The sequence below is a fragment of the Syngnathus scovelli genome, chromosome 12 (assembly GCF_024217435.2).
Source record: "Syngnathus scovelli strain Florida chromosome 12, RoL_Ssco_1.2, whole genome shotgun sequence".
Lineage (NCBI taxonomy): Eukaryota > Metazoa > Chordata > Actinopteri > Syngnathiformes > Syngnathidae > Syngnathus > Syngnathus scovelli.
This window is the reverse complement of record NC_090858.1, coordinates 14,405,578-14,418,112: the sequence shown is the minus strand read 5'-3', so window position 1 is coordinate 14,418,112 and position 12,535 is coordinate 14,405,578. Positions and strand designations below refer to the sequence as shown.

The following is a 12,535-nucleotide window of genomic DNA, read 5'->3' as shown; positions in this document are numbered from 1 at the left end:
TAGCTTCATGCTAAACCCTAATGGCAAAGACCACATGTGGGCTAACAAATAGCATCTGTGCTGCTGGTAATCTTTAAGCAACAAACAAAATATGGCGCACAACACATGTAGACAGACGTAACAATACTTGGCACAGTGAGGAGGTGAGTGTGCAATCATGTCAACAAGTCATGCTGATGTCACCTCCACTCCATACAGACGCATGAGAAGACACACCTTGTAAGGTCTGGTAGATGCCCCAGTAGATGCGCAGGCAGTTCTTCTCCTTTTTCATGCCCCTTTTGCAGCGGCAGTTGTAGAGGGGGCTCTGCTTTAGCGCGTCCATGGCGCGGCGGCACTCGTCCTGAGCATCGCGGCGTGGCGCCCCGCTGAAGTTGCCCTCCTTGGCGGCGCCGGCGGCACATTGCCGCATGGTGCGATACTTGCTGCTGCATGACGCCTCCTTCAGGCACTGCTCGCTGGCCCGCACGCAGTCCGGCCGCACCACCCGTCCGCCCTCCTCGACCCCGTGCAGACCATCTGGAAAGGTCAAGGGACACCCATATTAGAAACAGTATCCATCAAAGCAGAGCCATTATGTCATTTTTGGTCTTGCGAAATTCTGTGAGGAAATGCTGTCTGCATAAAAAGGTTTGAAATTGCCTACAGGTGCCACAAGAGGTTGGCAATCCATTTGTTTTCTAATCGAGAAAGGTACTGTATGACCGAACTTCACGGACACCCTACCCTTATTTTGAATAATGTTTTGGCACAAAGATGAACCAAATGGTCCCAAAGCAGTTCGAGGTGCAACGATTGCAACTATTTTGATGATCGATGACTCGTTTAGCAACAATTTTAACGTCATATGGTCGCAATTTCAGCCTCTCAACAGTACATATTGTCCGAGTTCTCTGGTCCTCCATAAAAGCAGACTGATTATATTTGTGTTTCAGCAAAATAAGACATTTGCAAACATCTGCTTCTACTTTGGAAAACAATGACGAACATTTTTTTTTCCAATTTTCTGAACGACCAATGCTATATAACAATATATCATTATTTTGTTTAGGACAAAACATTCATTTCATCATGTTGTTTTATCTATAACTTTACTTTTTTTTTTAAACGATTGTTTCTGATATTCTGGTTAGATGATTTAGCAAAATAAAAGCTTCAAAGCATTTGGAACAATACATAGTAACATTAACAGCATTCATTATCTGTACCAAACTAGAGTAGACAAGTAAATCTGCTATGCTACATGAAAGCATCAAAACATTATAAGAAGCACTTCTCAAAATGCTACATCATAGTGTCGTTAAGCTTGTTTTAATAATACATTTTGTGACCAAATGTTGCCATCGCCGTGGATTGTTATCTAGAACACATCGACCGTCATAAAGGCTGAACGCATTGATGTTTTTTATCATTGTATCGTATTGCCACTTTGGTTTGGGAAACAAATTCAACATTGTCATGGATCATTTTCTCGAACAGCACGTTTTGTATCAAGTCTTGTGATTGTGGTATGATGCTTATCTTGTTTAGCAACACGAAAGGATGAAACATTAGACAGACTTTTGAGTAGCAGCAAGACGATGATGCAGCTTTTGGCAGCAGCTTCTTGGAGTTGAATTGCTTCACGCTTTGTGCACGCTTTCCTATCGAACACTCGAATTTACATTGTAAGTATTCAAAGTTCTATGGAGTAAAGTTGATCGTCCTGACAAGGCAAACAAGCTCCCGGCTGACTTTCTCTTTCTGACGTCGCAGTTTGGACTTCGGACGAACCGTGGGCTCTGCTCAAGCCCGAACCCGCAAGGCTTCACCCTCACAGCCAAGACAAGAAATACAAATGAGCCCGAAAAGAAAAAGGTGGACGTGTACCTAAAAGAGGCAAAAGAAGACAGAATCCAGCGAGCATCATCCTCTCCTCACGCTTGACGATAAACAGCTTCGTTGGAAGAAAATGCGCAAAGTTGGGCTCACTTTAAATCCACGGGAAGGAATTCCATTGCCACGCAAACAAAAGCAACAAGAAAATAAATTCCCTTTTGACGCGTTGGCAACAAGTCCGGCTGGAAAAGCTTTGCGAGTTCAATTGTGCTCGTCCGGCGGGATGCTCGCGTCTGCCCGAGTGGCGCATTGAGCAGCAAGCAGCAAGAGCGCACCAGCTTCCCCCTCAAGTGCGCGACCACCAATGCATGCAGCGCACACAAGAACAAGAACAATAAGAAGGATGTTCAAAAGAAGCAGCAGCCTGAGAACCACAAGAACAGCTGCCAGCCTGCTCGCCGTGACCGTGTTACGAGCACACATACATATTTATCTTTAATGAGCACCGCGGTCCCAGCGCGCGCGTAATGAAAATAACCCGGCGATCTGTTTGCCCCCACCCCTTTTCAAAGTATAATTTCTGCACTCGAAAGGATCATTCGGAGCATTTATGAAATGTTTCAACAAGTTTAATCTCCAGCACCTATCTCATTTGCACGTCTATTCAAACAAAACTAAACACACAGCAGAGTTATATTTGTGAAAAGTCTTGCAAGTTGCAATGCTATTTTGGTAGCCATTGGACGTCTGTCAGCGGCATGTTGATTATATTATCAAGGCACGCACGCGCGCGCGCGCACACACACACAAACAGACCCTGAAGACATTCTATCCTTCACATGATATAGGATGAATAACAAGGTCAAATATACGTATGCATATGGAATATACGGACTGCACAATAAACGCGTCCAAAGGGGTTCGTAACATGGTGGACACTGGCGCCATCTGTCGAGTATTTTAGGTAAAGCACACAGACAAGACCTCATCGTGTCCATTCATAGGCGAGGTTAAAAAAACGAATGCACTAGTGATGTGCGGTGAGGGTTGGGGTTGGTGAGGCACAAACGTACTGTATGACGCTAATGCACTGACTCACAAGTCAGATTTACAAGCATACATGGTTGTTATCCCATTCTTGATTAAATTTAATAACATTTTAAACACCACTGTACATTTAAACACACCACTGCAGTATTCTTACCTTTACTTGTAAATGAAGTCTTTTTTAGAGTACCACTCCTTTTGAAACGAATGTGTTGTAGTCCGTCCCGGGAGGAACGTAGTTTGAATTAATCCTCACAAATCTGGCGTTGGTCTTCCCTTACTTATGATTTCTTGCTTTGACTGACAGTCAAGTTTTGAAAAATGTCTTATCTTAGAGATTATAGCCTCCATTTTCAGGGAAAATAAAGCCAAATAGCAACGCGTTAGCACCGAATGTTGTTGGTTGTTTTTCTTTTCTTTCTTTTTCTTCTCAATTTACTCTCGCATTTACTCGTGTCGTGGTTCACTATCGCCCCAATTTTTTAGGCAAAAGTATTGGCTGCCTCAAGGCACGCGTCTTTTCCCGCTGACTGCAAGCACGCGCCGTTTTCACGCGCTCACTACAGTGTGTGTGCGAGTGGTGCACACGCTCACACGCACGCCCTGAGAAGCACTACCTGTCACTGCCTCAGCCTCCATGATTCTCGTCTCCCGTTGTTATTTGAACAAGAAATACAGCTATTTTGACTATGAAAATGATCCAAATGTATAGGAAACACACCAAAATTGCATTAAAAGCATAAACCACAGGACAGGTATTATATTATGTTTTATTATATTATTCATTTTTGAACAACTTATGGTGACAGCTGAGGAAACCATGTTGAGCCATTACCGCCCCTGGTGGCAAGGTGAGGCACTGCCTCACCTGCCTCATTGAGTGCACGTGCATTTAATGCACGTGATACGAACGAACGGACAATGAATAAGATCATAAAAAATAAAATAACGCAAAGGCATTTAAATTTAGAATTGAAATATCCAACTATCTACTAGTCCAGGGGCTTTCAACTGGTTTTGTCCAAGGGACCACCATTACAACCAAGAAGCAACTCGGGGACCACTACTTTGGCGAAATATTATTTTATTTTGCGCCGAAGGAGGATAGACCTATACAGGCTGTTTATTTGCATCTGTATGTTTATTTTGGGAGTCTCAGCTACATTTGGCATACTATGGATGGGTGAATGATTCATAGAATTAACTGGAAAATAAATGGTCTAAATAATAAATAAATCTTCTTTAAAACATTTTACAATTATTTTCCATTTTCAATTTCGCGAACTAGCTGCAATACAGCCACGGACCACTAAAGGGCCACGGACCGGTTGCCAAAACCTGTACTAGTCGATGATAAACGTACATATATATACGTAAAATATGTACAAATATGACCTTTTTTTTATTAGTTCCAGTACACTTATTAATTTGTGATTTAATAAGATCATAAATTGATAAAAGACTCTAAATTAATGCAAATATAACATGACTCTTGGATGTTAATTCTTGTCAGGCGATTGCCCACCCTTTATTTTATATAGTGTTAAGATAAAGCCTAATTGTATTTGTGTACTCAGATGCTGAGACAGATATAATACTGTTGTTCAGGTGCAGTGATTTGTTTGACATGAGGGGAGCGCAAATGTACCTAATAGAATTTGACAAACCTTCATTTATGGTATTAAGGTGATATGTTGAGCGGTTGTTAGTTCGATCTCCTCTTTCCATCCCAACCGATGATGCAACAAATCCATGTTTACATAGTTCCAAATAAAGTGGCTAAGAAGAGCCCAAAAGAAGTCTTTGTCTCAACGCACTCTTTCTTCGAGTCACACAGTACTACGCTGCATAGCTCAACATATAGTTTATTAAATAAAGGTTAAAAATGGTATTTACACGCATTTATAGCGCATTAAAGTGAGTACCTGAGTTTGCCTTAGACCAGGGGTGTCAAACTAATTTTTTTTCGCGGGCCGCATTGTTGTCATAGCTTCTTTCGGAGGGCCATTATGAAATGTATGAGCATCTCATATTATATACAGTAAAAGCTACAAAACAAACTGACAAATAACTCGTTTTCAAATCAGATGAGTAAAAACTAGTCAAATATTAAAAATAAAGATATTAAAAGTGAAGGCAATTTGCAATTCTAGTAATGACACACGAATTTGATGCACAATTTGTCTTCGCGGCCACATAAAATGATGTGGCGGGCCGTATCTGGCCCCCGGACCTTGAGTTTGCTACCTGTGCCTTAGGGTGTTTTCACACTTCGTCCCTTTCAGCCCTCTAAACCAGTGGTACTTAACCTGGGTTCCCCAGGGGTTCGGCAGAGCTGGTCTGTCATTGCCCCACCCCCGCCCCGCCCCTGCGGATGGCCGAACACAACCGTAGCATCCCCCCACCCGTCCGCGGATAGCCGAACACACCGGTAGCACCCCTCGCCCCTTCCGCGGATGGCTGAACACACCGGTAGTTTTAATGTTTTATGACATGCGCCACAAACCTAATTTCCTCCCCAAAAGTCCAAGATGCATCATAAACATCACAAAAAACAAGAACAAGAATTACAATAACATAAACGGTAACAACAACCCTTTTAACTATCTATATTACAACATCCCGTCGAAGCTACTGAAGGAATGAGGTCGAAATACAAAAAGTCCTGCCTCGCTACAAAAACAGATATGCTCAAACCTCATTGAATAAAGTACATAAGCAGACAAGTATATTCACATATTAAATAAATAAATAAATAAATAAAAGAAACATTTTAAGCATATAATTATACCTACACACCAAATCAATAAAGAAGACATAACTAGACATTTTTGATAAGTGGTGATGAGAAAGGTTTTTAACTTTATGATCTGATATATTTCTAAGGACTTTGAAATAACAAATACTTTTGATATATTGCCTAAATAGCTTAATGACCCTTAAGGAACTGTGGAATGCATGCCTGATGTTTTTTCTCTGAATCATGGACACAGCCAGAGTCGTCTTGACCGTTCAGTACTTGATTGTATCTTGTGTTTTGACTAATGCTAGACGCCAGTTTTTGATTACTACTGAACGTTCTGCACAGAGGGAAATATTTTGGCCTAACAAAGAAAACATACGGTTGGAACCATGATTAAACTAAGAATATAATGACGTAAGCAAAGACATGAAGTATCAAAAGCACAAACTTTACATAGTCAGGTAAGAGCAATAGATTAATGATGTCACAGCCAAAAGCTAACATAAATTCGCACAAGATGACACAATTGGAAGAATGAGGTACGATAGTGTATGTCCACGATTGGAGGAGAATGTTCACAGGAAGGTCACGTGGAGATAAAACCAGCAGGTGCCAGAAGGAGCCACCCGAGAACTCGGCCAAAGATGATCGCCAAGGCCGAGAGACGGGATGGAAGACAACAGCCCCCTCCACACACACACACACCAACAGCCCCCCACCAACACACCGAATCGCCCATAACCAGCACCACTCCCATGGAAGCAGACTCTCCTTCGAACTTGCCCCACCCCGAAGACTCATCGCCCATCAATCCCGGCCCACAATGTGCTACTGAATATAAAACTGATCTAACAACCTTGGACTTTTCCTTTTCTGAATGGAGACTTTCCGCTCTTGAAAGGCCCAGCGCTGTATTGTACTTTCCTGAAAACAGAGCTTTTTGAACAAGAATTGTGATTGAACTCAACCAATCTGTCTAAGTCTAATTTCTGCTTCAGTGTCTTTGCATTTTCCTAAATCTGAAGAAATCAAACGAGCACGCAGTGAGTAAATTGGATAACATTGGCAAAGGCTTTTGCTGTGAGGCGCAGATAACGCGCTCCCTAAATTGTGGACAAAATCCAACAAATGGTGACCATCCGATGTGATTTCTTCAGAAGGGAAAGTGCATGGTCCACAAAGGATTCTTTCTTCTCCGCTTTTGCTCAACAGTATTGCAGTCCGATCGGCACAAAAGGTAAGGGGGAAACTTTTTTTTTCTCTCTCCCAGTTCAGCAATATTGTGGAGTGAAAGCGCAATACAAAAATTAATATTTTCAGCTCTGTGTTCAGGAATGGTGGCTGTATAGAAGTGTGTGTTTGTGTGGAACTTGGTAAAAGTGATTTGTGAAAAAAAATAAAAATACAAAAACAGGTGAAGGCGTCGCTGATATAGCAGGACGGATGCCAGGCGACCTAAATAGTGCGACCTTAGAGACTTACATTGTTGTCTAGGGCGAAGGGTAACTGGGTTAACCAGGTCGCTACATAATTGTTGAAGTGTGTCTATGATGATATTGTGTGGAAAGCAGGCTTGGCTGTCAGATGGGACAGCGGCGCAGCTGAAGAAGTGAGTGATTAGTTGTGGTGCTGTTCAGGGGATGGAAGTGATGATTCATGAAGAACAATAAGTTGATTTGTATAAAATTGTTGATTTTATTTTGATTTTGCATGAGAGTTGGAGTCAGCAAAATGGCTTAACAAGAATTTGATAAAGAATGTATATTTAATTAGCATGAAGGTTATATCCCATTGTGTGGTGGGGTTAAACTGTAACCATTTTTGTTTTCAAAAGGGTGCGGCTCTAAAGTTTGGGCCAAACGGTCAGGTGGGCACAAATGCATATTTTGGATAGAGGTGGGGGGTTACATTGGTGGCGAGGCTCTCCGCACTTCAGTTGCCTCCCCCCCACCCTTGTTATCAGCTGGGAAGATTGTCATGTCTATGTTGTGGGCCCGTGTGTCTGTTTATGTGCATGTTTGTCTTTGTGTATCAGTTCGTTATAAAGGATGGAATTGCGTTAAATTGGTGCACGGACACGGTGTGCGAGACAATGGTTTATCAGATTTGCATTGTTAAATGTAAAAATTAGAAATGATAGAATAATCTGAGGGTTGTGGTCAGAAACTCGTCCAACGAGGAGAGTGCCCAGCCCTCATAAAAATGTGAGAGTAAGAGAGAACATACATTGTAGAATTGGATAAAATTAAATTATGATTGCAGATTTTAAATTTAGGAGGAATTATTGATTGGTTATGACATAAGACTATACAAGGACACATGTAAGGATAAGTCAAAGATTTGAATCACTTAGAGTTAAAAACAAGAAATAAAAACGACATTGCAAGGGGGGCACTTTTTATCAAAAGAACACCAAGTAAAATATCAAGTAGTGGGCATTCGTGATTGGGATTAAATTAAGGATAAAATTAGGTCAATGATTAGAAATCAATGGTGCTCTACACAAAAAGGCTTAAATTTTAATGGGGAAATATTTGGAGTACTGTGTTGGTCTACATAGGTCATGGACCTAGTTTATTTGGTTTTGATTGTGGTTTGGGTTTATTTTGTTTATTGTTAGGTTTTCCTTGTGTTTATTGTTAAGGTGTTCCTTGTTATTCTCTTATCCCCTGCATTGTAAATGTCTTCTTTATGCAGATAGGTTAACAGGCTAGGAATTTAGTGAGGAGATAATTGATCAATTGATGGGGGTTAATAATTGTCCAAATCCTAGTCACATGTTTTGAGGGACCACAGCAACAGCATTATATTTAATTTGCAGGCCATTATTTTGTATGTGATGACAGTGTCTAGATAAGTAGACTGTTTTATCAAAAATGTGAGAGTGAAGGAGGAGGTTTGATTTGTAATCTGGCATTTGGGTGCCACTTTTAAGAGTCTGTGCAGGAGCATAGATTGTTTTTGTTTGTTTTTAAAGATATATTTAACAGTTTATCTCGGTGCAGTAAGGATATAGCAATTTTGAAAGACTTAAAATTAAAAGCAAAATTCCATTTTAATTCTGACACATGCCAGCTAACATGAGGATGGGAAATAAATAAAGGAATGAATACTAGCTCAAATGTGGCATGTGTTTTAAATTGGGCGATAAGACATTCACTTCCAAGCACTATCCTTTAGCGCTGCTGCCAATAATAACTTATGAGATGTTAAATCAAGGAGGAGTGTCATATTTGGAACACCGGCGCTGTATGACCTATAGATTGAACAATAACATTCACCGCATATACAACCATGTTGGTAGATTGTTAAATTACATTACAGTTTATTACAAAGGATTTCGGAACTTTATTTGATGATAAACACTGGAACAAGGATTTTAGCCGTGTTAATGGGTAGGGTGGATGGATTACTAAAAAAAAAAGCTTTTGATAAGGGCGGCTTGATAGTAAGATGATGAGTGTGCGCAACTGATAGGATACAATATGTTAATGGGAAGATTTGGGGTGTAAGGAACAAATACTACACAGGAAGATTGATAACACGAAGATAGTTTTGTGAAATTTGTGTCCCAGTGTGTTCTGCCCTAGAGCATGGCACAAGTCCTGAACTGAGTCCTTGTACTCTACTGGCTGCCTCAAAATCAACAGAGGACTGTCCCTGGTCATGAGACACCTTTAACCTTTTGGAGAACAACAGGAACTATTATCATGCTTGAAGGGGGCAAGCACAGCTCTTCACAGGACAAGAACCATATAGTTGGTGAAATACACACAGTTGCAGATCAAAAAGAAAATGGACTGAAAGAACAAAGACAAGATGGACGCATTTGAGAATGGCGGACGGTCCAGCCCTGAATCATCATCATGAGAATCTAAGAGGAGAGGCTGCTAAAGACTTGCACGAGTCACATAAAGTCAAACTGGACACATTGCTAAAGACTGCTGAAGCATTACAAAGTTGGTGGAGTGTGGGACAAAAGGGATGGAAGTGTGTTTGGGTGCTGGGGCAGACATAACTGAGGAGTTTTGATAAAAGAGGGAATAATAAAGCTGCTTATTGACACTGAAACGGGGATAAAAAACAAAATACATAGATATGGACAGTGAAGATGCACTGAAATTATACGACAGCGTGATCAGAAACTTTGTAAAGTGGACATTGATCAATAGAAATTAAATCATTTGAATCATAAATTTTTATATGTAACTTAGCATTTCGAAGACATAATTAATCTAACTGAAATAATGAAATTTTATAATTGGACCAGTGAAAATTTGGATTCGGGCAACAGAAGGCTGAATTGCTAAACTTAATTGACCTTTATCAAAACAACAGAATTTAATTACACATCCACTGCGACTGATTTATAGGATGCATATTTCAGCTTGAAGGGGTGAGGGGCCATAAGAAAGTTGGAATTCTGGATAGTCAGCAAAATAGTAATACAGTAGGGCTTTAAATAACCAATCCAATGACATGACCCTTGCGACAATTGATTTTAGGCACTTGGGGTTAGGATTAACAATCCATCCATCCATCCATTACTGGTGCGGCTTGTCCTTACGAGGGCCACGGATGATTAACAATAATAACTAGAATTATTCATTTCTGTAGAAATTGCGTGTGAAGGCGAAGAGGCTGAATAAAAATTCGGGGAAAGCTACAAGATTATTTTTAAATTTGGAACGTGTTGAATTGGCTAGAAAATTGATAAAAATATAGAAAGAATTTTGTAAAATTGGGCGTGAATTTTAAAGTTGAAAATTTGAAATTTTCCACAAGTGAGAAGTTTTGGAATAGGTAGGCATAAGATGAACAGTTAAAAAATTGAAATGGGTTGAGTCAGTGGAAAAAAAAAAAAAGAAAAAAGGGAAACTAGAAGAAATTCGAAGGGAAAAAATGAAATTTTGCAAAATTTTACCGCAATGTTGGAAGTGAGGATGTGAAATTTGAATTTGAATCTAGGAGGTTAAAAGTGTAATGGAATAAATCAGATGAATTATGTGGAAGTAGTTAAGATAAAAATAAAATAAAAGGAAGAAGAATGCAGAATAAGTTGAATAATAATAAAGTCAAGGCAATTCAAATTTATTTATATAGCCCACAAGCAAGTCTCAAAGGGCTCCAAATGTACAAAAATTGCCAATTTAAAATACAAGAACAATAAGTGTGAGGGCCACAATGATGATCATGACAGCAAAAATATTTCTAATTGGTTTTGATAGGTACAAAGGGGGAACATGGAAGAAGGTTTTCAAAATTTGTGATATAGCGTGACTCAATTATCAAGAGTAAGTATTTCTTTTTAATTCTAAGAATTGGCATCAACAAAAAATGAGAACGATAATCCAAGGTTATAGTGTAAGTGGCAGGAGGAAGCTGTGTATATTTTTTAAACATTATTTTCAGTATCATTATTTCTTAGGAGGGTCAGTAATGCTTGATGAATGAAGGAATAGGGTAACAGTAAAAGGGAGTGCTCTAAAATTTTTGGTTCTTTGCCAGAGGTAGTTATTTGGAGGGATGAATTTAAACTCAAAGCAAAATGGAACTGTTTAGTGGAAGAAATATTGAAGTTACAGCTCAACACAAAGTGTCAACTAGTCTAAGTGTGAGATGTGAGCAAACCAAATGGGGAGTTAAATTATGTTCCAGTATTACGCAAACGATGTGAGGACAGGAGACCAGACAATTAGATATTAATTTTGGATTTAAAATAAAAAAGGGACATTTTAATTGAGGAGAAAATTTTGCGTAGGGAGGGTTCTTTTTACAATTTAATATTGTATGTTTTATGTGTGTGTTGTGGGATGACAGTTTGTCTGTAATGCTGTATGAATGTCAAGTCTGTACTTGGGATGGGGTTTGTGTATTGTGAATGGTTAACATGATTCAAGGTTGGGGTGATGTGATCACAGCAGAGGATAACATTCCTCTCACCAGAAAAATATAGAGATACCACAGATTTGAAAAAGCAAGATTGATTAGGGCTCATTTTGGACTAAATATGGGTTTAGGATGACTCTGGGGCACCATTGACAACAAAAGACTTCAATGGAGAAGGCCCATTTCAAGATTGTGACCAGACGTGACTATACCAGCATTGACAATCAAGACTCTGAGCCAAGACAGTGTATGACAACAACTCTGGACTTACCTGACAGTGTGACGAAATGTATGTGACGGAATTCGTGATGACTTGCTTTGTTTTGATGTTTTACCTAATTGTATTGCAGCCTCTAACAGCAACCCAGGGAGCAGATTGTGCTTTATTTGTTAAACTTGCGTTTACTTTGCAGGTTGTCAACTGCAGTCTTGGAGAATTTTGTGTCATGTCTGTGAACATGCATTAACAACTAACCCTTTACTTTTCATAATGAGTTTGTAAATGTGATCGGTTTCATGACAGGCTCGGCAGGCTCCAATTTTCTATTTCATGCGTTTGACATGCGCCCGTGTGTGGATTATTATTTTTATCATTATGAATTTTTTTTTGTTGGTATTATGGATGTTTATTGTACGGAGAGCTGCATGCGCAGCTACAGGTGGGTGGTGGCTTTTGTTCATACAGCCATGTGAGATGCTGCCAGTCGAGTTTCAGGGACTGAGAATTGGTGATTCCAGGCTAGGATGGCATCTGGAGGTACACCAAAGTCCAGCTGGCGGTGGGTATGTCACCATGGACATTGTTATTTTTACTTTTTAACAATGTGTCAAAAGGGGGAGGTAGAAAAAAAAAAAAATAAAACAAAGGGGGGAATTGTGAGATTTTAAGTGTTTTCAGATTTGATGGTTTTTAAGTCTTCAACATGCTGGACGGAGGAGAAGAAGCAGCTCGGCAGAAATGAAGTGAATGGGAGACAACATCATGAGATGGAGCCAAAGCCTGGTAACAAGTGTGAAGAGTTTCAAAATAGCTTATAA

At 39.8% G+C, this 12,535-nt stretch overlaps 1 protein-coding gene and 1 long non-coding RNA gene across 3 annotated transcripts in view; one reads left to right on the top strand and one right to left on the bottom strand.

Moving 5' to 3' along the window:
• Positions 1–2,344, bottom strand: part of gfra1a (gdnf family receptor alpha 1a) — a 28,545-nt gene extending 26,201 nt beyond the window's left edge. The window contains exons 1-2 of one of the 2 annotated variants that reach the window (XM_049735358.2): positions 1,870–2,344; positions 217–519 (exon numbers count right to left, since the gene is read on the bottom strand). In XM_049735358.2, the coding sequence (XP_049591315.1) occupies positions 217–519; positions 1,870–1,909 (343 nt within the window). In that variant the 5' untranslated portion in view covers positions 1,910–2,344. The remainder of the gene's footprint in view (positions 1–216; positions 520–1,869) is intronic. The other variant, XM_049735360.2, reaches the window with a different exon arrangement.
• Positions 515–3,614, top strand: LOC125978223 (uncharacterized). The gene is made up of 2 exons (XR_007484933.2): positions 515–1,667; positions 1,756–3,614. It is a non-coding gene; the product is annotated as an uncharacterized lncRNA (long non-coding RNA).
• The last annotated feature ends 8,921 nt before the right edge of the window (positions 3,615–12,535 follow it).